Source organism: Silurus meridionalis, chromosome 19, assembly GCF_014805685.1.
Source record: "Silurus meridionalis isolate SWU-2019-XX chromosome 19, ASM1480568v1, whole genome shotgun sequence".
In the NCBI taxonomy this organism is placed as follows: Eukaryota; Metazoa; Chordata; class Actinopteri; order Siluriformes; family Siluridae; genus Silurus; species Silurus meridionalis.
The window spans coordinates 8,576,357-8,603,678 of NC_060902.1; the positions used below are offsets into that span (position 1 = coordinate 8,576,357).

Consider the following 27,322-nt stretch of genomic DNA (forward strand, 5'->3'; position numbering starts at 1 on the left):
GCTTTGGCTTATTTTGTATTAAAATATGTAATTTGTACATATAAATACAAATATAAAGAATGTTTTCATTACCTTAAATTAGCTTTTATGCAAATATTTTCACACTGGAAAGAATGATAGTAGATGTGTTGAATGGGGCTCAACCGCTCATTATACATGGCCACAGTACCATGATAATTATTATTGTTATTATTATTATTATTATTATTATTATAAACAAAATCTTTTTAACTATAAATAATTAGGTCTAAATAGTTTACTTGGTCCAACTGCCCAATTTCCATTCTGTTGTTGGAAAGATGAGTAATAAAGTAATAAATTTACATTACTGCACACATTTGAATAATAAAATACATCTGTGTTGAAGGGATTTTGGATTTTTTTTTTTTCACAGCCCTGCTGTAAGTATACATTGTTCCTTATACAGTGTTCCTTACTCCAACAGCATGCTTAATTATATTAAAGAAATCCAGCGTCTCTGACACTGTCTGTGAAACATGTCAGCTGTCAATTTTTCTCTGTATTTTATATGAAATAGCAGTACTGGGTCAGCAAAATACCTTTTTGAACATTTTTTTGTCCGTAATTTATCTGTTCTTCATGTAGCTGCTGGTATACAACAGTTACAAAACATAACATAATATGATGAACCTTTGAATAAATGAAATGCTGAGCACAGAATCTGTGAAATATAAGTGCTTCACTGTTGACTTCAAGGTTATGGAGTCTGTATGAGAATTAACCTTATTACAACAGAGAATTACCTCTCTCATTGTGAGAGCAGTCAAGTCACAGCCACAGGCCAAATCAGTTAATTATCTCTGTTAATTCCCCCTGTGCCAGGCTAATGCAATTATATGCAAACAAATACCTGCCGCCGTGGCACTTCTCCTCTCTTTCCCTGCTATGCTTTGCCTCTAAATGGAATGCTCTTTTAATTAACTGGCTTAGTTTACAAATTGTGGCTTCCAAATGTTAAATCTCCTACCATTGCCTTTTCTGTACTTACCACTGTCTTAAATACACACACGAAAACACTGCCGCTACATTAAATAAAGAAGGGCCGAATGAACAATTTTATTCTGCATATAAAAATCAATACTGTTTTCTCTATACCCCTGGGTAAAACAAATGAGCCAAGGCCAAAATGGCACCATGTTAAGATTTTATCGGCCAGCAGGAATTATCCTAATAAAGTAAGTAAGTTTGAATGAGCTTTTCCCTTTGATTTCTTTAAATGATTTTCACCTTGTGGGTGAACTTGCAAACAGCTTGTTACCAAAAGAAGAGACAATGTTGTTCGGTTTAATGTTCAAGAAGCAGATGAGATATTTTTTTAAGATTTGTGTATTTCTCTGTTCACTTTACTACACATACATTTTTTTTTCATTCTTGCTCATTTTCTCACCAATTATTTATTAAAACCATTAAAGACTTCCTATTTTGACACTTTGGGCATGACGATTTCTTTTAAACCACAACACTTTTTTCTGTTAACTAAAGATTATCCTAGGTTACAAGATGGTTATGAACAGACAAAAGAGAGCTAATGCTGTGTAGAAGCAGCCACACACACACACACACACACACACACACACACACACACACACACACACACCAGAGATGTGTCTGTTCTTCTTCACACAATGTTGCCAAAACACCCTTAGACATGCAGGACATAAACATTGTGAAATCGGAGAGCATCCATGCTGCTTATGAGCATGCAAAATGCAAAACATTGTACCGCCGATCAATGCTGATATAGTCATGGATCAATGGCTAAAGCTTGATTTATTTCCCTATAATTTGATTCAGTGGGATAGAGAGTGTGTCTTAATTACACATGTAGAAGAAAATTAGCCTTTTGACATGGAACTCTAAATCAAACCTACTCGAGTCCATCCGGTAGATTAGGTTCTGTTACAATATACTGATATGCTAGCACACCTGAAACAATGGTTGATATTGATAATGCTATCAAATTAAATTCCTGCAATAAAAAAAAAATATATATATAATGTAAAAGCCAAAAATATATATAAATATATATAAACAATAACAACAATGCGCATATATATATATATATATATATATATATATATATATATATATATATATATATATATATATACGCATTGTTGTTATTGTTTTATAAATGGGAGTTCCGTATGCCATGATCGTTCAGCACTAAATTACTATTTTTGCTTATCCATCCCACCTCTCATTCACCAACACAGACTAAATGTACCAAAGAGCCTGCAAAGTGTCAGGCTTACTTTCACAACTGTGTTTAAATAGAGAAAAAAATCGGATAGGCTTCCTCAAATCTTAGCAGTTTTGACTAGCAAATCACACTAAAATCACGTCTAACAACTACAAATTCGTTTACAGGCTATTTGTTTACAGCACTACTACAGGTAATCTACAAAACAAGTTTTGTAGAAAAAAGACGATAAAGGAGCTCTTCTTCGGAAATCTATGTCAAGCAACTCTGAAGCACAATGCTCTGCACCATCTGTACAGATAAAAGTGCTTTTTATATCTCGTCTTTCTTCTCCTGGTGAGAAGCGGATGTCTGTCAGAGAGGTCAGGAGAAACAAGACTCTTCGCTGACCGTCCCAGACACCAACAGTATAGTCAGCAGATTGTTTACCCCTATAAAGCAGAACATGTTCCAGCTCCAAGCCTCAAACTAGACCTATCAGGTTCTAATATACAAGAGATTTGTTGTTTTTTTCATTTTCTTTTTTCTAACAATGCCTGGAAGAAAGACAAATCTGAATATTAAGTGGCAGCAAGCCATCAGTCATTTTAGGTAAATCTCCCTGTTTTTGTTGCCCCTTGAGAAGAACAAACATACAGACTGACATGAAGCTTCAAAAACATGCAGTCAGCTGTCAGGAAAAGTAATTTTGTGAAATGAAAAGAACCTGAGAAGAATAAAATATACAAACATATTGCACATAATTAATGCTGACATGAAAGACCACCTTTGCTAACCCTTTAAACAGTATCATTTAGCAAAATCCTATTTTTAGCAATGCCTTAGCAGTCGGTGGCTAGTATTCATGATCGCAAAATTTCTGAGTTGGAAGAATGGCAAACTCTTTTAATCATACTGACTCAAGCCTACGTATGAAGAAGACAGCAGACAGCAGTTCCTCTGAGTAATTTACCATGCCTTGTAATGCAGCATTAGCAGCAAGTGGAAAAGATTTGTCAGGGTTTCAGAAGCATATGTTTTTTTTGCCCTGCTTGAGTGGTACTGGTCATGTGATAAGGACAAGTTATATGAATGAGCTAGTTGGTTAATGGTGTTACTTTTTACATAAACCTTACACATACAATTTATAAGGTTATATAATCATAACATCATATGTCTGTCAATAATCTAGGTACCAAAATGTATAAAATGGTAAGAATTAAGCTCGAGCTGAGAGTGTCTATAGAGTTAGTGTATTTGTATTTCTTACACATGTGAAAACCTTAACAATGATTCATTTCTAATTCTTGAAAGACTTTGCTATGAATCGACTTTATGGAAAATAACACCAATTCTTTTTGACAGAATAATCAGAAGTAATGTGGTCCAGGCAGTAGAAATGTTTTCATATGTTTTTTTTAGATACTATCATAGTTACATATTTGATTTCATCCATTACAGTACATGTCGAGTTACATAAAAATGATCCACATTTAGCGTTTGGACTAAAATCATGATAATGTCATTTGCTTTTGAAATATTTGAAATCAAGGTCAATTGAAATCAACGATTTTGTTCTACTGTCCACTGGTTTTGTTGCAATGGTCTTTATTTCATTTTTGAACACAGCAATATATTTAAGTACTATATGTCAGTGTTTATTATGCAGAAACATTGTGGGACAGTTGTGTATGCTGAGTGACAACGCCAGAGGCAAGTATAAAAGCTCCGTCCATGATTACAAGTTGACACACACAGTAGACAACTGCGAGACAGAAAATTTGTGGCCTAACACAAGGTAGGGTTGGTGCATTGATTTTAAAATCCTTTGGTCAAAAAGAGGACAGTAAGGTTTTTACTGGAGCCGGCATACACGCCTGATCAGGTAAACAAGGCCTTCTTTTGTAATGCAGATGAGAGAGTAATCAGACCTCCTTTGTCTCGGAGGAAAGACCAGAGACATACACACGCAGCTCATGTTTGCCAGACATCCGGCGAAGAACAGCAATACAAATGTGTTTTGTATAAAGGTCCAAAAATATTTGGGTGTGACCTCAGTCAGAGGTATATTATTCCTTACTTCCTCAAGTGGCACAAACCCTTAGGAATGTCGATGGTCTTCATTTTTCTTCCACACTGTATCTTTTTAATAAGTATATCTTTATATATATAATATAATCCTTCATACTTTAATTGCAGATTCTAAAATGACAATTTCTTCACTGTCAAGTGTAACTGATTGTAATCTAACTGAACTAATCAATATTTAAAAACTCATATAGCAATCATATTCAGTAAAACCCCCAAAAAACTTTGCAGTTATGACCTTGTCAATCTGATAATATCAGATTACATCTACATAATATAAATATAATGAATGCAATCTCATTTTTTGCAATTAGAAATTTAGAACTGCTGATTTGTAGTGTAAAAATTTTTTTAAGAAACTTGTTAATAAAGTTTGTAATAACATTTTTATAGAACCATTAGATTTTTTTTGGTATTTCTTACAATTATTCACCTTAATTTCATTTCTGTAGATTTAAGTCTTTCCTATGTTTTTCAAATACCAAACTTTTCTTTGCTACCAACTAATTATGGTTGAAATCAAATTATGTCATAATAAATGAATTTGCATACAATTTTAACTAGCACCAAAATGATTAGCTAACATGATACAAGCACAATGTAAAAAGCACAGTGTGAGCTCTGTGTGTAATGTCACTATGTGAAAACATATCAGCAAGCCATTCACATTTCAACATGTCAAACCTAAAACTACAAAATCTCATTTTTCTAAATTTATAACTTTGCTTTGGCCATGTCATGTGAATTTTTACCATCTGTGCTTAGAAAACATACAAAATAAGCATAAAACACAGGCCGTGAAACTGGTAATGTGAACATACATATGCAGGATTAACTCAGTTACTTGCAACTCGGCCTGTGTTTTATTTGGAAAATGTTTCACAGTGCGCTCTGAATAGAAACTTGCACTTTGCTGTGCAAATACTTTGAGAAACTAGGCCAAATGCAAAAACCATGATCATTCACTTATGAAAGTAATTATTTGAATTTAAAATATTATTTGAAATCAAACAGGTGGCATGGACCTCAATAGTAGATCAACACTGTGCATATTTTCTGTACATATTTAAGTTTTTTAAGTTACATATTTAAGCATATTTAAGACACAAAGTAATAAATGTTCCTTTTTAGAAACTACAACCTGGACATTTAAATATTTGGATATGACATTTGCACTCAAAAATAGCAACAAAAACAAAAATCTTCAACATTGAAATAGTTCTTTCAGTAGTTTTCACAGCCTCACAGGAAAGGATACAGATATAAAAATAAACCAAATATGGTGTGTCATGAAATAGACAAAAACATCCACAAACACACACAATTTCCCATATCCACATGTATTTCCTCCTGGTTTTCTGGCTTCCTGTAGGACTGTAGGTAAACTGACTACATGAAATTGTCCCATGAGTGTGTGAATGTATGTGTGTGTGTGCATTGTGGTCTGAAATGAGCTGGCATCCCAACTGGATATTCACTTACCTGAGATCCACCACAAGCCTGATTCAGTAAACCAGCTACACAAAATGAATGAAAAAAATAAATGCTGAGATTAACGTGGTGGAGTACTCACTCATGATTTATAAATGGAAGCAATACAACCTGGAAAGCATGCCACTGAAATATCCCTTTGATTTTACTGTCATTGTGAGAAAGATTTCATTAAGATGTTGAAACCTGTGTTCTTAAAACTACAAAGCATCCCCTACTAACATCACAAAGCAAACACATTCTAAGTGTATGATTTAACAGTAAAGTTGTGATAGCACAGTTAATATGTTCTGCACTGATATCTGGACCTGATGCAATTTCACAGTGGAATCTAAAATGGAATGTTAAATGATGCTGGAGTCTGTGTTGGAATATATCTTACTGGCAGCACTAGGCTTCTTATTATAATTCCTTTAATGAAATGAAAAAAATAAAATAAAATAAAAAGAAATTTCATTTTCAGAAAGCCATGCTGATCCCTTAAAGCATAATTCGAGTTGTACTTGAGCCTGGACATCAAGGCAAACAAGAAAGCTAGTAACCCAAAAAGTCAAACAATAGCCCAAATGCAAACGTATGAAATACGCTCATACAAAATTGAAGCGTATTTGAATTCCAGATCAAACCTCTGAACCAACCAGGGTCCTTGGAGTGTGTATACATTGCGAAGGCGTTTTCTGTATGATTCACAACCCGGAGCAAGGCACAGCTTTGAAGGGAGATTGATTACGGTGGTCTCAGTAGGGGTGTGTGGGGCTCTCCATGTGGTGTGTGATATCAGAGCACAACTCGCTGCAGAGGGCAGGAATGTGGCAGTGAGAACGTGTGTGATCCATCGTTGGAAATTCCCTTTACGTTCACGGAGCCCACTGGGTATTCTGTCTGGACCTGACCGACGTGCTCTTTTATTACGCTCAAAGATAACGTTTCATCATAAAATGATTGCAGGTTGTGTTACAGCCGGTGTTGACTGAAAGTAAGAATGCGTTAACTATAGAGGTAACACAGAGAAAACAGAAGGAATCCTACCTGGTAAGACTAAGTAATAAATTAAAGTCTATGTTTAAAAAAATTTATAAAATAAAATAGGAAAATAAAACATAATGTCATGGTTGATATACAGTGACGTACAAAAGTTTAAGTGCCATGTAAAAAAAATTGTGAAGCAGAGGCTTTTAAAATAATTAAATTACTGCAGAAAATTAGAGTTCTCATTAACATTTGTTGTTTGCATTGTGTGATTTTTTTATTCTTGTCAATATAGAGTTAGAATAAATTCTGCAGGTTTTTAAGTCTTTTGAAAAACTTTTTTTAACATACATCAGAGATGCCAACATCACCTATTTAAATGCTGCATACAATTTTCTGACCCTTTCCTATGGCACAGCAACACCTAAAATCTACACAAACAGAAGAATCATTTTAGACACAAAGATCAGCCTTCAGAAAAGCAGGTTCACTGATGGAGAAAGGACACGGGACACGAAAGATGGATTTTTGTTCTGTTTTGTAAACCTTATCTAGGTACGGTAAGTTCTGACCCATGAATTTTCAAACCTCTGCCTTGTGAGCCGAGGAGCTGCTTCTTTGTAGTTGCACTGAACTTTTGCTGGCTGTTTTCTTTTTGCTGTTTGGAACACAGTTAAAAAAACAGCTATCTTGTGCACTGACATGTGCCTTGTGGTATAAAAGTGATTTTTTTTTTGTTTTCTTTGCCTGCTAGGATTTTCTTGTTGGCCATGTTAGCACCTGCAACACATGGTTCTGGTTCTCCAAGTAACTGCTATTAAACCTCAATTTTCTCCTATTCTCTAAAATATACACGTCATTGGTTGACCTACAACAGAATGTAGAATCTTGCTAATGCTGAGTTACAGGGGTGTATGAGCTCCTTCACTTTTAAGATGCTTTCGGATAAAAACATGGCCAAAGAATACAAATTTAAATTTGAGCATAAAAGAGAATCAGCATTCCAAACTGCATTGCAATCTCCAATCCCCAAATTTACTGCTAGCTCAAGGTGAAAGTAGACACATCCCTTTTTGAAATACTGAACAGCTAAAGTAAACTAAACAACTGGTACCAGCACTAATTGAAATTTCGCATGCAGAGCGACAATGGAGAAGCTCTGGGCAGCATGGATTAGGCGCTGAATAGGAGTGCATTCTTTGTGAAAGCCACCGAGGAGGCTGAAAATACAGACTCATAGCTCGCATCTGCTCGTTCGGCCGAGCGGGAAAATGTAGGATTGTGAAGCAGCTCGTTTTACCTTTAGCTAAGCCTGATATAGTGAAACCCCTCAAACAAATGTATACACACAAACACCCATCAACACCCAACAAATCAACCCACCCACAAATACACACACACACACACACACACCAATGCTCTGCCTTTTGTTACCATTAGAAAAAAAAAAAGCAATGCTACGTGTAGGCTTATGCTTTGCGGCCCACACTCTGAGTATTAGCTGAAAGTAGGCTGCTCGCATTTACATGTGAAAGCAGATTATTCAAACTTGGCAGCAATCTCAGAGCGGAAGTATTGATGTCTGCAAATGGTTGAGTTAACAAACAATAGCTTTAATCATCTTTTTTTGCTCTGGTGCTTCGAGTTTTATGGAAATAGATCGTTCGTGGCTTTGTTGTGCTGAGTTTCCAAACTCACAATAAATTATTTTATAAATGAAACACTGGTTTTATTGTTTCATGAAAGTGAACGCTTGTGACACTTAATTGCAAATAGCAAATGTTTATACACACACACACACACACACACACACACACAAAATAGGCATCTCACAACAAGATACTATTGTGACCTTCCATGTAAAACATCTATACTAGTTTATAGTCGTTCCGAATGTAGAAAAGTGTTTAAAAAACCAGGGAAACACCCTGCACAACACACTGCCTACACAACTGTCTATCCAGAAGGTTATTAGCATAAGGATGTAAAGTGGGGCAGAAAAGGGCATGCTAGCACTACACAGCATCCATACATTTTTCTTTGTTGACACTTTGTACATATTCCAAGATATATGTAGAGTCATTTACATTACAACATTAAAGTTTTTACACACTATCCGTGGGAGGTGTGCACGCTCTGCATGCAAGGCATCAGTACATGCTTTTATTCCGTAAAATGAGCTGAACAAAAACAAACACAATGGAAAGTGTTATTTTTGTGTAAAACGGTAGGAGGTACAATATCTTTTTTTCATTAATGTTTTCCTTTTTTTTTTTTTTTTTACACAATCCATTCTTTGCTGGGTTTATAAACAAAAATATGCGATATGGCAACAGTCAATAATTATCTATGAAATTGATTTTACACTTGTAAACCCCCATGTTTGTGACTCTAATCGTTGTATAGTACTTTCTACAACATAGCATGCATTTCATCAAATGTAGCATTACAAAGCAAAATGAAATGCCTAAACACAAATCACTACTTCACTGTGAAAACACAGCATCTACTGTAATTGCAATGGAAATTTGTGTCACATGTAATGATAAGTTACAGACTGTGTATAACACAAAATGCTTCATCTGTTATTTGTGCAGAATGCTAGGCCTTATGTTTGTATAGTCTGTAACAATGACTAATAAAATATTGAGATATTTAAAGCCAATAATGCAAATCTCTAAATTAACTAAACAAACTAATGAATTATTTAATTAATTAGGTAAATAATAAACAAACTAATTTATGTATGTATTTATTTATTTATCTAAATGATTAATACATTCTTTCAACTGCTAAGATATTACAAATAGAAAATTCTCATTCAATCTTAAGAAACACCAGACAATATTATAAGAAAGAATCCACAAAAGTAAACAATTCTATTAATCTTATTAGTCTTTCCTTAAATTGATGTGTTTTATTGTGAAAACACAAATTTGCTGTGTTTCACTATAGAGTGTAGAAATATACAGTATTTCCAAAAATCTAAAATTATTTTTACACAAATACTTAATTTATTTTTTTATTTTTTGCATTTAGCATTTACAACAAATAAATTAAAAATTGAATTTAAAAAAATGAAGCGTTTAATTCTGCTCGGCTGAAAATGTTGTCTCCTTTTTTTTATCCAAACTGAAGAGTGACCTCTTTTTTACCTCTGAAATGCTCTTACATCAGCACAAGGCTAAGAAATCATTGGTCAAAAAACTAGGGTATCGAGAAAAAAAACCACTCCTGACGTCACTGATCTGACAAACCAAATCACCTTCAGCAAACGCAAAAACTCCTTTTTTTCACAAAATACATACTAACACTAAATCAATATATTCGGTTCATTTGTAGAACACTTTGAACGATATAGTTAAAAACATAGACCACTTTTAACACAGTAAATAGATGCACATACCTCTTCAAATATTCGGCAACTCAAAAATATGTATTTGCATTATTTTATATGATTTAAATTAAAAATATCTGCTTTCAGAGGTCGTGAAAGTCATAGTAAAACTATCCTTTAACCTCCAGAAGAGACCATGTATATCCTGTACCATTGCACGGAATCAAATTGCTGACAAATGACAAACTAAGTGTTCAATTAGTCACAAATAAATAGCACCACCACCGCATGCATTTTTTTACAAAATAAATAACCTTATTATTCATGACATTGAGGTCATTTGCACTTCAGATTTAAACTCCTAAAAAATTCAAGCCTTGTGAAGAGGTCGCTTGAGGGTTTTTTTTCATGAAGAAAAACCCTGTGCCGTCTTTCCAAATAATGAAGTTAGACTCAATAGCTCTTGAGCTTTTCGAACCCGAAAGTCAAGTATGACAATTTAGCCGTTTCTAAAATAGGCCTGTGCTGGTAAATTTACTAGGTCTAGACCTTGCGCTAGAAGAAATACCTCTTTTTGGAGATAGAAAATTGTACCAAAACTAAAAAACAAACAGTGTAAACCCTTTAGGCACAAAGGCAGCATGGCACACTAGAGTTTGTTCAGTCCCTTATATAGCATAGATATTAGGTGCGTGCTGGTGCATACGTTTTGCTCGATCAAGACTACGTACTTAAGGAACTATTTATATAACTAATGCTGTCTTTTGGGTTTAATTAAATGTCGACGAGTGCTCAATAAATCCACACCCTTAAACACTCAAGCAGTTTTGCCTGAAAGTGCAAAGAGCCCCAAAAAAGACTCTGATTACTAACAATACACACATATATATATATAAGGCTGATTATTTATGAATATATTTATTTATTATGTCATGAAATAAAATATGAAATGGATATGAAATTATAAAATTTTGTATTTAACAATTTTTTTAAACACAATTTATCATGTTAGTGAGCTATAAGCTATTAAAAACAATTAAGTTAATTTTTTAAAATAGTGGTTTGTAATGTGGTTTACACTCTGGGTACACTTCAAAAAAATACCTTTAAGATTTTTGGAAAAATTACTTTTAATTCACTTTTACAATGTTACTTTTTTAAGTTGTTAATTTTAACATATTACAATGTTTGCATTGCCTCGCTTTTACGTTATCATTTGCATTGTCTCACGTTTACGCTGAACAAATTGTGTAGTTGAAATCTTTGTCTTTATTTATTACTTTAATATATATATATATATATATATATATATATATATATATATATATATATATATATATATATATATATATTCATATTTTATAGCACACAATGACAATTTCCTTCTACATGCAATCCACGATACTGGGCAATAAAGATGATTCTGATAATTTTTTACCCCACTCCCCCAACCCTCACACACAAACACACACACACACACACACACACACACACACACACACACACACACACACACACACACAAAATCCATTCCTTTATTTTCACGTCATCAGAGTTCACATACAGGTCCACACGTGCAAAATTGAAAATCCACCTGCACGTTTTGCCACGTGATCCGACACGTTACTCGAAATTAATCACATGTAAAAACAAATGATCACGTGAAGCGCGGTGCGCTTTTTACTATAACGCGCACAACTGAGGGAAAAATCCGAGTGTTTATAGGGTGTATCGGTTCTGCTTCTGTGGTGTTCACTGCTGCTTTTGTGGCACTTTCTAGTTTTATATGCAGGTCTGATCGACGGGGGAAAGGACAGCACTTTGCACTGCACTGGATGAATAGATGACAGGTTGACGGATCAGACTTTCACACAGTTAACGCGACTCCTGCACTCGAGCCGAGGGAGATTTCACTCCCCTGCTTACCTGCTAGTAATAACATCTGTCGGGTCCTAGAGGCTTATAGGATTTCTTATAGTTTAGGGAAAGTGTTATAGTGTCACAAAGAAATCAAATGAATCGGTTCTGCTTTGCTGTGTGTTCTTTATATCAGTGATGCTAATTTTGCTTTTCATTACTAATAATTCACCTGAAATCTTCCAATTGCACATACAGAAGCCTGTGATAATCAAATACTAGTTGAAATCCATATGCTGCCTCAAAGGACGGTTTCGCCGGTATGAATAACATAACCAGAAAAGCGTCCACGAGTGCATCCTGTAATCCATTCCTGGAAATACTACAGCTGGGATGCAACGTAACGAGTTCGGTTTTGCGGATGTTTGGAAGCACCGAAAAACAACAACAACAAAAAAAACCCTCGCGTATTTGCGGTAAGAGCGCTCGGGGAAGGCATGGCAGTGTGAGCGCGCAGTGTGAACTCTGTCTTTTATCCATCAATCCAATCTCATGCCCCAGGATGATCGGTGTGTTCAGTAATCTAATCACGCCGCCGTCTTATTTCCCGAAAGGATATGATAATGAAAAGCCGAAACGCGCTACAGGCAGCGCAAAACTCTCCGTGCGATCAGCACGAGGAAACAATATCTTACCTTCAAGAGCCAGTGCTGTGTGTAGTATCCATAAAATCCATAGGATATCCATTATTGGTTTTCAGGGGTTTTTTTTGTTTTGTTTTTTTATAGAGAGAAGAAAGTCCGGACATTCAAATAAAACAAACCCCGAAAGCCATTGACAGCAGACGATGGCGCGGACCGGTGCGCTTTTCCCCGTTCAGTTGAATGAACGCGATGCCATACACGCTCAACGAAAATCACCAACCAGGTTTGGACGAAACCAAGTGCTGTAGACGGGGGGAGAACAGCCAGGTTCAAAAAAAATATATATCAAGCGCTCACTAGATTACGCAAATCTATTACACAAAACCAGTTATTTGGAAGAGTCTTTTCCAGCACGCTTTAAATGGTCAAAATCCAAACGGGATGCTTTTTCTCATATCACTGAGCAGGAATTGGCGCTGAAACTCCTCCCTACGCGCAGTGTTTTTCCTCTATTTCCAGCCTGTCAATCAACCCGAGCGTTACTTTCTAACTTCATCTGTGCGTAGTAATAATAATAATAATAATAATAATAATAATAATAATAATAATAATAATTAATCGGACTGTTATGAAATGTATTGAAAGTGTTTCTGGATGGTCATGAAGCGGATGGTAGAAGAGCTCTGGGTGTTTTTTTTAAACATTTGCTCAGGTAAGTTTGCATTTCTGTGTTCTGAGAAAGTCGAAATAGTTTTCTGTTGTTCAACTTGGCATTATTGCACCTAATGGTCAAATATACTGAGTTTGGGTTTCTTAAGAATATCCGATGATGATGATGATGATTATTATTATTATTATTAAAATTATTATTATTACCATTGTCACTACCATCATCATCATCATTATTATTAATAATAGGAGTATTAGTATTTACAAAGAAGTTTTTTTTCTTTTTTTTCTTTTCTTTTTTTGTGATCGTTATTTCATTAAGTTAACCAAATCCGAAATCCTATTATTTTTTAGTGTGACTTTTCCTCCCTAACGCACTACTGAGAATAAAGAGAGAAAAAGGAGAAAAAAAACCCCCAAAAAATCGCTGCCAAGGTCGTTTGTTCGTTGCTGTAATAAAGTGTGTTTTATTCACTTCCCGCCGTTCAGTGCCATTTCCTTAATGAATAAATTACAGTAAATGAGAGGGGGATACACCTCGCTTCTGAAATCAAGCGTTTAGTCCGCATATAAAGTGGAAAGCATTTGCTGAATTTATATAATATACAGAATCTATATGTATAATATATATAGGGCTTATACACGAATACGTTTAATTTTCTTGTGTAAAAAAACGTCTTTAGGGGGAAAAAGTGAATGAGCACAAAGCATTTGAAGATAAAACTTTACTCATCCACCGACTAGTTGTAACTAAAAAGCAAACATAAACAGGAAACACTGTATATCACGCAGATTTCCAGTCGCTGCTGCTTTCATTTCGCTAATGAACGTCACTTGAATCTCACGTGGCCTGCGTTTAGCGTTCATGCAGTTTGAGTAGTGCAAATTTCTCAGACAAAATCAATCCTGAGCGCTGCAAGTAGCACACCCTGCCAAATTTCCCGAATCAGTTCCACATGTAGTTCTAATGTTTATGTGAGGAGTCATAATACACCTTTATTCACTGCACTTAGGAATCAAAATGTACATTTAGTCCTGATACTAAGCCTCAAACAGGCCTTCAGCATCATGCTGAAAAAAAATGCACTGGAATATACAATCGAAAAGAAGAATAGACCATAGGCAAAAGAGTTCAGAAATACAGTTTCCGGTATTTCATGGTCCTCTGTTTATACTGAAGATTAAATGATGTGGTTTTGTGTTTTATAACATTATTTTGCAGTGCAAGTAACTGGTTTGGGAGATTCGAGTATCTAGAATTTCTTTTTAAATCTGGATTACTCTTATTATACAGGGAATATTTTATTCAAATATAGTTGTTTGCTGGTATCAAACAACTTGCATTATAATATTTATTAATATTTTACTTTTTGTATAGATTTTTAACACGTATACAATATAATTAATAGAATCATTATTAATACTATTAGTTACAGGAGTAGTAGTAGTTATGATTATTATTATTTTTTTTAAGATAAAAATAAATAAAACTTTCAAAAACATTTTTACAGATTAATTTTATCTCTCATCCTAGTTTTACAATTCCCAAACATTCACAGCAAAAGCAATTTTTTTCATACCTGGTTGAATTGAATCTAAAGCAGAAATTTTTCAAAATAGACCTAAAATTCAGTGATATGAAATCTTTCCCATGTGATGTATCTGCTCTAAAATAAGGAATGTTGCCATAAGCAAGCCACGGTTAACTCCATGGCTCATTCACGTCCACTCATTTTAAATCAACCCACCAAGCCCCTTCCTTGGCATCATTAAACTGGCATGTCAAGACCCATGTCGCTGGCACTGTTTTCGAATTCTGATCTTCTGGATTTGAGTTTCAGCCGTGCAGAATGAGTTCGAAAAAGCCTGGGCAAAGTGCTGCTAACAGATTACTGATGGAGGAGCATTTCAGGCTGTCATTTTCGGGCTGCTGAGAATATGGAGAATGAATTTATGCTCCATCGTGCGCCAAGCCACAAAACAGAATTCTGGAATTTCATTAAAGCTGCATAAACCCAATTTCCATTTAGTGGTGCATTCTCAGTACTGCCGAATATGAAAGGCAAGAAAGGAGTCTGACATTGGATTAGATGGGCTATGGGGAGAAAAGGGGAGATCAGACGACACACTTTTTTCCAATATGTCAACCAGGATGTCTTTATATTGCATATTATTGGGTCGTAAGATGTGTGTACTAATATGGGGCATTTGAATTTGTCCTGTGACTGCTTTTGGATATCTATTTAAAAAAAAGCAGACCTGTGAGGAGAGAAAGTTATTATATAAGAAATTGGAATGTATTATTTTTTTAGTTCACACTGCCATGGAGCAGGGCGTAATATTTCAGAATATTCTAACACCTGGTGCTGTTTTGCACAGAATTATTAGTCAGATTGTAAAAGAAATACAAACAAGACTAACTCTTGAAGATTAATGTTTTAAAGTTTTGACTTATACCCACTGCTGTACATGCCGTAAGTTATTTCAAACGATTTCCCTTAGTAAAAGTGAATGCCGACCAAAAATGTATACCGTCATTGCTGTAGATCAAAAAGAAAACTACTGTGTGTGTCTGAGAGATAGAGAGATATATAGATAGAGATATATAGATAGAGAGAGAGAGAGAGAGAGAGAGAGAGAGACTCATTGAAGAATTGCAGACTATTCATTTTTAAGCCCTTATTTTCACAACATCCTACAACCACAAACCAGAAAGATCAATAATTTAATCACATAAATTCAAGTGAGATAAATTCTTTTTGGTCTGGAACTGTCATTGTGAATAATTATTTATAGAGTAGCTTTGTTTTTAGATAATCAGAGTTAAAATTTTCAGCATTTAGCAAGCTTTGAGAATAATTTTTGTCTTTCATTGGGTTCTTAGAGGACTCAATTAAAAGCGCAATAAAAAATGTGTCTAGCTTGAGATATAGTAGAAATGCATAAAGCTTAATTATCATATTTTATCACAGTGACGGTATTAAATGAATGTACTAAATTTGAATTATAGTAGTGCTTCAAAATTAAAAAACAACTAATGAAGCTACAAAAAACCCATTATATTGTGTATGATGTCATCTAAGGTCTTAAGTAAAAGGGAAAATAACATCCAGTAAAAAAAAAATGAATAAGTGACTAGGACATATGTCACATTACTGCATGGCCTTCAATGGCCTATAAGTAAAGCAATACACTTTAAGTTTATCAGGTTATTAAAGAATACACACTCACTCACAGCTATTCTTTTAGACATTAGAAAAAGAGAATGTCAGATAAATGGCTATACACTCTTTTATATTAGCAGTTCAAAGGAAGAAATGTGGAAAAAAATAAATATAAAGATGCTGTAGGTAATATTAATTATTATTCTGAAAGCCAGAGATGTTATTACTGGGCCCAGCATGAGCATCTTCTTCTTCTTTTTTAATCCTAAAGTTTAATTCCACCAATAATTTATGTGTAATTAGAGTGCAATATGAGCCTTTCTGAAAACATTCGGTATGCATTTACAGTTTTAAAAAAAAGTGACATCTGGGTTTAAGGCTTCGTCCTTGGACAGATAACATCTGCAATAACAGATGTGCATAATTACTAAATTAAGATTTTCTATCCAAAGTTGATCTATCTGCTTTAACGGTTCACATGGGTGTTTGTAAGTGACCCATGTCTGTTATTTGTGGAAAAAGTCCTAGTAAAATTCATCTTTACAGTAGCAGTGAAATGAGAGCATACTAGAAGCACAAGCCTTGTTCCCAAACTTTATTTATGTGGAAGTTCATAATTAGGGAGATTTGTTTTCCAACACATTGGATGATGATGACAATGATATTTATATGTGCATTTAAAGTTAACTAAAAATATAAAAATATTTTTTCATAATTCACATTATGATCATAGTGTGATTACACATATAACACACTGTATGTTATATTTGTTAGATCTAGGACTACATCCACATATAAAAGTGTCTCAAATGTGAAAAAAGCAGATCAGATTATTATGTTCATGCAGCTTTATATATTATATTTAGACAAAAAAACATCCGAACATGTATTTGTAACACAAGGTATTTTTTCTTCAGACTGGTAAGTTTTGATCAAACTGGTCAACAGTGCCACCTAGAGAGGCAGTTCTCTTTTATAAGTTGTATCTTGCACTTCATCCCCATAATTTCGTTTCATATAAAAATAAGGAAATAGCAAAGTAACACAAAGACCTCAGACATTATCTTTGAAAATGTAATACATCAATAAGCAATGGTAATACATAATTTTATGCAACTCCATTATTAAAACTATGGATCTTTTTTATAATGCACTTAAAAACAACGATCCCCCTAACCTTTAAATGCATCTCGGGTTGTTAGTGCTATGACCCTGTGACCTCATTTTCCTCCTATACCATGTCCACTTTTTAAGCACTTTACCAAATGTTTTTTTTCACAAATTGTAAACTGAAAACATAAAACATATTATTTAATTGTTTTACTAATGTGATTTACATGGATTGATTGGATCTGTAAAAATGTAAGTCTATAAAAAAATGTAAGATATCACATCAGTGTCACGTCACTAGTGACCCAAAGTATCAGCCACCCATGCACCAAATTACTTGAGCCAGACTCCCTATAGCTGATAATTTCACTCTCAAAAACACTTAGCATGTCTGCAGCCCTTATCTTTATACAGATTCAATGTTCCCTAGAACTTCAGAAGTGCCATCGTTAAAGTTAAAGTGCTGTTGTTTAGGTGTGTGTCTCTGTGCTCATAATCCCTGACCTCCACCTCAGATGTGAATTGTGCTCTGGGTTACTAACATTTAGTCAAAGATAAGAGATAAGAGGGAAGAGGTATTATGTACACAAATTCAGTGGTCAAGATTAGACTTGAGGAAGATTCATCCTGCTAAAGTACTATGTCTGTTTTTTGTCTAACTGATGTTTTACTAGCTTTCTGGTAAAACACTGATCTAGATTCCTTTTACTGACCTTCAGTTGAATACATTGTACATTTAATAAATTGTATTGTTTGTATTGTTAATTGGTATTATTGTGAAAACTCACATTAGCTTTATTGTAGCTGTCATATCGGACTGACTGCTTCATGGCTATTGTTTGTAGCACTGTAATGTTTCTGGGAAAAAAAAAAAACATAACGCACATGACTTGTGTATTTATTTCTGTTATTCCTACAAAAAATCTTTTGTTGGTATTCCACTTTTAATTAACACTTTTAACAAGAGATATTTTCCTGAACAGCTTTACAGAAATCTATATGCAGATTTATATTTATATGCGTAATAACCAAAGCAGAGGTGGCAGTAGTGAGGAGGATGTCCCTGACACAAGTTGAGGAAGCAGACTCAAAAACAATCTCATCCTTTTCTAGGTAATACTGAGATAAGAACAATTTTATAAATGTACAACTCTTCCAAACTCTGTTTATTGCAAAGTTTGACAGTAGTATATGTGAAAGAATATTCAGAATAAGCAATGAATAAGAATCCTGTTTTGAACACACAACACTGCAGTTTTTAGGTACTAGCATAGAGTATATGTATAAGATTATATAGAACTCTCTTATGTAAGAGGAATAATAACTAATGTCTGAAGTTTAGCTCCAGCTTTAAGTTAGAAAAACATTTGCAGTGATCTGCATTTAAATTATGATTGCTTAAATTTGAGAAGGAGCAACTTATAAAAGTGCTCTAGAGACTTTACAAGCCAGAATGGTGGAATCTAAGTTGATTCTCTGGGAGATGAGATCAGTTCACTGTGAAAGTGGTTCCAATCAGCGCTGGCTCAGCATGTCACCCAGCAGCCTCTGCAGCCGTCTTTCTAGGTTTATGGTGGGGACAGGCCTGCGCTTAACAATCCCTGAGGCCCAAGTTCCAGGAACGGGGTTTTAGAATGCAGGATGCAGGTTTTATCACAGGAATAAATCCAAGTCTGTTTCTGCAAAACAGGGGCCCCCCTGATACAACAACTGAAACGACTGTCGCCAAAAAAGCAAACACCACCCTTAAACGTCTGCCATCAATCATTAGTCTTTCAGTCAGAGCTGTGTGAAACCCCAAGTAGACCTGAATTGATTCAGCGCTCTTCAAGTAAGTCGAGAGTGGGAGAACTGCAAAGCCAGTAACCCTATTGTTATGTTCCTCAGGTGCACCAAACAGCGAGAGTCTGGAGAGGAGTGGCTTTGATTAAAAGCAGGAAACACGAGCTGCCTGTCCAAAACTTTGTTCACTTTCCAAATGCAGATTAGCAGAGATTTTCTTTCAAATCTCTTTTTGGTGCTGTCAGACTGCTAGTAACTGACTATATAATCCCAAGCAGTGGTGTGCACCTGTGTATTCGATTTATATCAGAGTCCATATGTAACTCTAGACCAAGCATATGCATACATTCCTTTGGAAAAACGCAATCCGCATGCTAGTTTGTGTGGAATCCATTAAACTATCCTTTTCTCTATTAACCAGGTGATTTTTTCTACATTGAGGATATTTTTTCAAAAGTCTTATATGGACAGTTATATTGGTGTAGGTTATATAGTTACAGAAACATATATAGGAGCATTTATAGGTTACATGTTACTGCATAATATGAGACAAAACCCAAAGTACATTAGGTAATGGTGATGACCAAGTGTACACATATCCATGTGTAGGTAAAATGCTTCACTGAAAGCACATGCTTCTACTAAGGAATCCTCAAAGACTTGCAGCCTGTATGTCCACTTGCCTCCAGTTATGGAAACACATGTAGTAGAAAACAGGGGCTAATAGGATGCCTACTGTGATTTTTTTAGTAGGCTCATTTGCAGAAGCCAAGCATATATGATAGACTTTACTATACCAGACATCTCTACACAGTTTTAGCCCAGCAGCTGTGGTACAAAGTGAACATTCCCTATGTTTATAAGCAAACACTCGATCAGAAATCCCACGTATAACCATTCTGAGTCGACTAAATGTGACTGTTCTATGTAGCACAAAAAAGTGGGTTGTGACCTAAACTTAACAAGGGGCTCAGTGTCAACATGTGTGACTAGCAGAGTTATTCGTTCAATAAAACAGCAGGGGAGCTTTCAAAAAAAGTGCTCATTAGTCTCCCGGTTAGTTATATATTACTTTGCTTACAGCTTGTACAATTTTTGAGCTTGGGTACATATGAAAGAGTTTTGCAATATACAGCATATATAATCATAATGCATAGTAATTCTCACTAACTCCAAAGGTTTTTCCTAATGTTGTGGTTCCTATATTTTGTCTGTAGCTTTGTAATGTGTTTTTACTGATTTACTATGTAGTTTAAGATAAGATCTGATGAAACCATTATTATAGTATAAAAATGTATAAAACAAAAACATTAAGGTAATAAAAGAACAGAATAGAGTTGTTATTCAGAGTAATGTACAGTTGTCATAGTCTTACCCTTAGTTGACTACTTACCCGGTACATTTTAGCAAATCAAGATAATAATAAAAAAGTAAAAAATAAAAATGTTTATATATATATATATATATATATATATATATATATATATATATATATATATATATATATATATATATATATACACAATTGTATATTATTTTTTGTAAAAAGTATTTATGTATATAAAAGTCATTAAATTATTTAACTATGGCTTAGCGGTGAGAGCGCCGCATCCTAACCACTAGACCACCAGGGAACCAATTTATCTATGCTACTACTGCTATATGTATTGAATAATTAATATGTGAACTCAAAACTTAATAATGCTAAAATCTTTGGGTTTTAAATAATTATTTTATTGTTATAATTATTTCATTTGTATAAACTAAAACAGTATACAATTTAAACTAAAAAAAACACTCATAAAAGACATTTTAAAAATTTACATTTGATTAAAATGTATAGTTATTAATGTTTAATTCAATGGTCCGCCAAACTGGGTCATGAAAAATCTGATAACTTTGAAAATGATGATTTGTGATTTTAGCAATGCAATTAACTAACAGTAAGAAAGAAGCATATGCAGATATCTTGTCTATGTTTTACTCTTTTAAAAAAAAGGGCTTATACAACAAATCTGTGGCCTATTGCAGATGATTGATGTGGTTTGGGTACTTTGGGCTGATAGATGTAATGATAGATGTAGTGTGGGGACATAGGGATATTATGTTCATAGCTATTTGGCTGTCTATATAAAGCAGCTGATGTAGTAAATTGGATGAAAGATTAAAAAAACTATAAATATTACATTATACTGTAGGATTTAAAATTGGGATAAAGGATATATAACACCTAATACAAAAACATAGCTGGCTTGGAGACCATCAATACATCTTGTTTGTTTTCTTTCTGTTCTGCACTTAAGGGTACATTTACAAACACTGCAATTTTATGGAGATTTCTGCCACTGCAATTATAGTAGCTTACTTGGGTAAAGAGAACACCAAGTTATGCAGGCACCTGAAGTGTTTTTGTTGTTCTTTTTCAATTATTGTGCTGTGTTTCATTGTTTGCACATGTTTGCACACATCTTTCATGTGGTTTACTTCTGCTTATTCACTTCTCTGTTGTCATGTGTAGTTCTGTGTTGTTTTATGTAGCTCTTTGTTTCTTGGTTCGTTCACTGTACCTGGTTGAAATGACAATAAAAGCCACTCAAAATGACTTGTAACTTTTCTACATTTTGATCTTGGTGATCCACTCTGTTCCTGACATATTCACCTTGCCATCTTTTTTATAATTCACCTTGCTGTCTTTGCCTGATTATCAGTATGAGTGAAAAGATTGGAGACTCCATAGACCATAGGAAGCCTGTTCCTACTTATGCACTGATGCATTTTTAATTGCATGCAAATATTCATGATTAGAACTTTCTGATTGCAGCATGTGAACAGAATAGTTATCATGAGTTGCCAGTTTATTAGGTGCACCAAAATAGTGACTAATAAATTGATCATATATAATCTCTAATCTAAACGGAGTTTACTATGTATGGACTGATTTAAAAATAATAAAAAAAATTCTAACTATAGTATTTCCATTATTCAGTATATCTGAAATCAATTATCCAATCTGCTTGAAGTGTTTGATGTTTTAGCCTTCTGATATTCAAATAAAGAATTGTCCTTGTAATTTATAAAGACAGATAAAAAAGTAAATATTTAAAGCTTTCAGTGCCATTTGAAGGTGGCGCAGTGGTGTAGCGGGTAGCGAGGCTGCCTCCCAGCTTAGGTTACTGTCTGTGCAGATGTTATTCTCGTGTCTGTTTTTTGGGTTTCTCTGGTTTTCTTCCATCTTTCCCCAAAATTTGCTCTTAGTTGTTCTGCAAAGGATTGGTGGTCTATAGGGTTTTTTTTCCACTTTGCACACAATGTTCTTACTTAAGATGAATATAATAATTCTGTCGCATGGTTGTAAAATTCCACAAATTCTGATATAAGATACTTATAAAATATTAAGGAAAAAGTCGAAAGAGATGTCATCAGGAGGGAAATAAGCAGCATGTCTGGAAGACCAGATTAAAAAGTTTTTTTCTTCTGAAGTGGTGGAAGAAGACGTCATGCTCTGAAGCTTGAGGTAGCATTCAGCACTTTGTAGCAACACTTAAGTAAGTCATAAGAATAGGGAAAAATAATACATTTTCCATATCAGATTTTTTCTAAATTGTTGTGACATTAGCTTGTGTAAATATTAGCCACTTAATGAGTTATTATTTTAACAGTTTTAATAATAACAACAAAACAAATAATGTGGAAATTATTATTATTATTGCTTTTGTTATCTTTGTTGTTGTTAATTTTTAATTACCATACACATGGTTGTACCGTTTGTAAAATAAAATCTATTCGAGGAAAAAAAAAATGTAATGGACAAACAAAAAAACAAATGGTATGTAAAATTTAAGAAATATAATAGTTTTACAATAATAATTTTAAATGAATAATAATAATAATAATAATAATAATAATAATAATAATAATAAATAGCTGTTATTATTATTATTATTATTATTATTATTATTATTATTATTATTGCTGTTGTTTGTGGTATTATTTATACACTTTTTTCACTTTTTAAAAAATTTACACTGTATTATTTATACACTTTAATCACACCTTCATAACACACATGATTTACACGTTTTGCTCTCTCTCACAAAATCCCCAGAAGCTGTATGCTAAACTCATCCTGAATGTGGTTTTGGCTCCTCTTAATCTCTAACCTTTCTTATACCATGATTATTGCTGCTCAACATCTGGAAGATATTGCCTAGATTTACCATTAGCCTCATGGAACACTCACTTGATTTTAATCATTCTCTAGGTTATAGCCTTGTGGCTGCACCCATTTAAGACTCATCAGTACCACCGTTACAGTAAAGAAAAAAAAAGGCTGCAAGCTCTCGGCTCCATTTGGCTCTTTATTAATAACTTCTCTTCTCTAACTTCTAAATGCGCTGACTGATTTTATTTTTTTATTTTTTATGGGGCAGCCATTATTTAATTCTTCTATACAGCATCACTGACTCATTTTCAGTCATTTGTTCATCTTCAGAAAGCATTGGATGTGAGGTGTGAATACATCTCACTGTATTACTAACTGTAAATTTTAGTATTAAATCTCTCTCTCTCTCTCTCTCTCTATATATATATATATATATATATATATATATATATATATAATGTGTGTGTGTGTGTGTGTGTGTGTTATATGTGTTTCAAAATTAAACATACATTTATAATGATATAACATATTTTTAGTCAGTTTTTTATTTTATTTTACAGTGGGTTGAAATCAGAATGTGCACCAGAATGTGAAAGAAATTTTATAAAAGAAATGTAGCATTTTAAACATTGATAACTGTATAAAAGTATTTTTATACCTGTAGATCAGAAAGTTGAATGAATACAACACTAGCCATCGGTTAATGCCTAGATTTATTTTTGAGAACAGACATAATAATAATAACTTTAAAAAAATAATTATTTGGTAAATGCCTAGATTTAGAGAAAATGCACAGCATTGATAATAAACTGATAATAATAATGTTTATTTAATGATGATTATTATTAATGTTATTTATTTATATTTTTTCATTACTCTCACTATGAATATATTATATCTGCATTCATACTTGCATTAGTAGAGTTATGCCAAGAGTAACACAACTAAAGGTTATTTATAGTAATTAGATCTGAAATATTTATTATCGTTTTATTTCAAACCTGTTTACATAAACACTAAAAATCAAATATATTACATTTGGCCTATTATACGAACAAGGCTAAACAGCCAATTGATATGAAGTTATTGGACTTGACAGTGGACATTTGTATGGGTGCGCATTCTGTTATGGTAGAGGAACTTATGTCTTTTTGTTTCAGCATTAGTATGAAAACAGGCTTGTTTAGTTTGAGGCAAATGATGTAGGTTACGAGTATTTGTAGACAACATGCATACACTCATACAGTATATCATTTAAGCATTCATTACAGAAATATGCGAATCACTAACCAAAATTTCATACAGAAAAATGCTCAAGTTGTTTGTGGTGTAAAACAGTGAGCAAATGTAGCAGAATGAATGACTGAAAAAAATCTAGGACAACTTTGGAATAATAAAATTGAGAAATAAATCATGCCGGAGGATTCAGAGGTCTTGAGGTCTTTTCCATAGCAACCTTTGCCAGGAAAAGATCATCGACCCCCACAGCCTCCAACAGAAGCCGAGTACAGATTGTAGGTCACATATGGCATTGACACTCCAATCAGGAATAATCTGCATTGACTCGAGGGTCAGAAATTAAACTGGAAAACTGTCTTCTACTAAGGCTTATTTACTAGCCAGTAAATAGTTAGGGGTATTGGTATGGTATGGGTGGGTTTGAGCACATATAAAACAAAAAAAACCCAAATGGGATATAAAATCAGAAGAAATTACAATTATTTGAAGCCTTCACATCATTTATGTGAGATTATTTTCTTTTGAACCCTTACATGCATACTGTTGACACTGTTGCATTTAGCAACATATAGGCTGTAAACCACTTCCAAATCACACACACAGACACACACACACACACACAAACACACAAATTGTATAATAATAATTATTATTATTATTATACATAATGTGTATATTATACAATAAAATGGATAATAATAACAATCATAATTATTATTATTATTATTATTATTATTATTATATTATTATTATTATTATTATTATTATGTACAAATGAGGTAAAGATCACATCACGTTTTCTCCCTAGTTTGCTGCCCAAATAAGTCAACTTACCGTTTAATTCTTTAAAGTGTATGGAATCCTCAGGGCTTTATTCCTGCTTCTTACAAACTTTTTATTGCTTATAATTTTTGCTATCCAAACACAAAAAACTAAAGTGGGAAATCAATCAGATTTTGAGCTCTAATACTAATAAGTAAATAAGGTTCTGTGTAGTGTCATACAACTGAGAGTTTTATTTCAGGTTCCAAACTTAATCCTAATTAGAAAGCCAAGATCTATTTAAAGAACCTTTTTAAAAACTCCAGAAGAATGTCTTTAAAAGTATCCATACTGAGTTTTTATTTATTAAATTAAATTTATTAAACATGTTTTAAGATATAAAAGTAACAATTCAGACTTTGAATGACAAGAAATCTGTGATTAGTACAAAATGAAGTATTAAGTAAAGCCCCCAGCCAGTCATCAGTGCATTAAACACTGCCTTTGCAACTGTTAAGGAGACATGGCTGATCCCACAGAGACCACCCTTAGTGCTGATCAATCTCTTCCTGTAGCCACAGAATCTGTTGCTCGGGGCCATTTTAATCATTGTTCAAAAACCCCAACGAGTGCTGAATAACTGATGCATGACTGTAGCTGTTGCAGTTGGACTGAGAAGAGTCAGCGCAAAGCAATATGGCATTCGGTGCAGCCAGATGGACGGCCACACTATTAACTATTTGGCACTTGGCTGGCTGTGTAAAACAAAAACAGCCCCCTACTCATTTGAATAAGTGATTCCCAGTTGTCAAATTCTATTTTTCATACTTCTGTAAATATGGCCAGTAAGATAATAACTGCAAATGTAGACATGAAAGTACTTTATATTGCCAGGGTAGACAGAGACATAAGATCTTGTGTCCCTTTCAAGGAGATCTAAGTAAAGAAAAAGAGACTTTGAACTTTGTTCTGTTCCATCCAGATTAAGTGATTTTGGCTTTTTTATATTAGTATAATACTACTTGATGATTATAATGAGTATCTTAATGTATGGGAAAAGCAGCTTTCTCTTGAAACCCTATGCTGCTGAAACATCTTTATTGCATCACTTTATTTTATTAGAGGTTTAATAGCAAAACTGCTTCTACCACTCTGTGAGTCACAAAGCACGAAAGAAAACTTTTCTGAAGGATTTAAATGTCATATTTTAAATGTACCAAACTATTACTGAATGTAGATTACACTGTAGCTAAGCTACACCGAGTCCATTTGAAAACTGCTGACATTTTAGTACCATATGATTTTTTTAAACGCATCTAGTTGCTGTAAAATATTGCTTTTTATGTCATTTACTGTATATTTTACAGCCTTAGAATGCAATAATAATAAACTACTAAATCAAAGCAATGCTTATGATAGCTCTGAGAAGTTATCCCCCCCAAACACACACGCACTTTATATGCGTACAATACCTGATGTTATAATTCATGAAAAGCAAGACTCTTTGCACAAATGCACTATGGTTAAGAAGCTAGAGGTCTATTTTCTTCTTGGATAACAATGATAACACTAGATAAACAAATGTATGTTATTATTTTACATTCTACACATGATAATAATATAAATTCAAATTTGATTACAACTGTTTTTCTTTTATATAATTTCCCTAAGGACCTGAGCATGTATTAAATTATTACTTGAGTAGGCATCAGAATGCCATAAATATATCTTCAGATTGATATAAAAGATATAGTAAAGCTTATAAACCAATGAAATAGTTATTTATTGAATAGTTTTTGGCTTATTCAGTAACATTACATAATAGTAATAAGAACATTTTCCAAA

The 27,322-nt window shown here is 33.7% G+C and overlaps 2 protein-coding genes across 4 annotated transcripts in view; one reads left to right on the plus strand and one right to left on the minus strand.

Moving 5' to 3' along the window:
• ephb2b (eph receptor B2b) overlaps positions 1–13,012 on the minus strand; it is a 139,595-nt gene extending 126,583 nt beyond the window's left edge. For 2 of the 3 annotated variants that reach the window (XM_046874912.1, XM_046874911.1), the window contains exon 1: positions 12,641–13,012. In XM_046874912.1, the coding sequence (XP_046730868.1) occupies positions 12,641–12,692 (52 nt within the window). In that variant the 5' untranslated portion in view covers positions 12,693–13,012. The remainder of the gene's footprint in view (positions 1–12,640) is intronic. The other variant, XM_046874913.1, reaches the window with a different exon arrangement.
• Positions 13,013–13,100: 88 nt separating this feature from the next.
• lactbl1b (lactamase, beta-like 1b) overlaps positions 13,101–27,322 on the plus strand; it is a 99,637-nt gene continuing 85,415 nt past the window's right edge. Inside the window, exons 1-2 of the mRNA XM_046874915.1 lie at positions 13,101–13,147; positions 13,235–13,301. The gene's annotated coding sequence lies outside the window, so the exon portion shown is untranslated. The remainder of the gene's footprint in view (positions 13,148–13,234; positions 13,302–27,322) is intronic.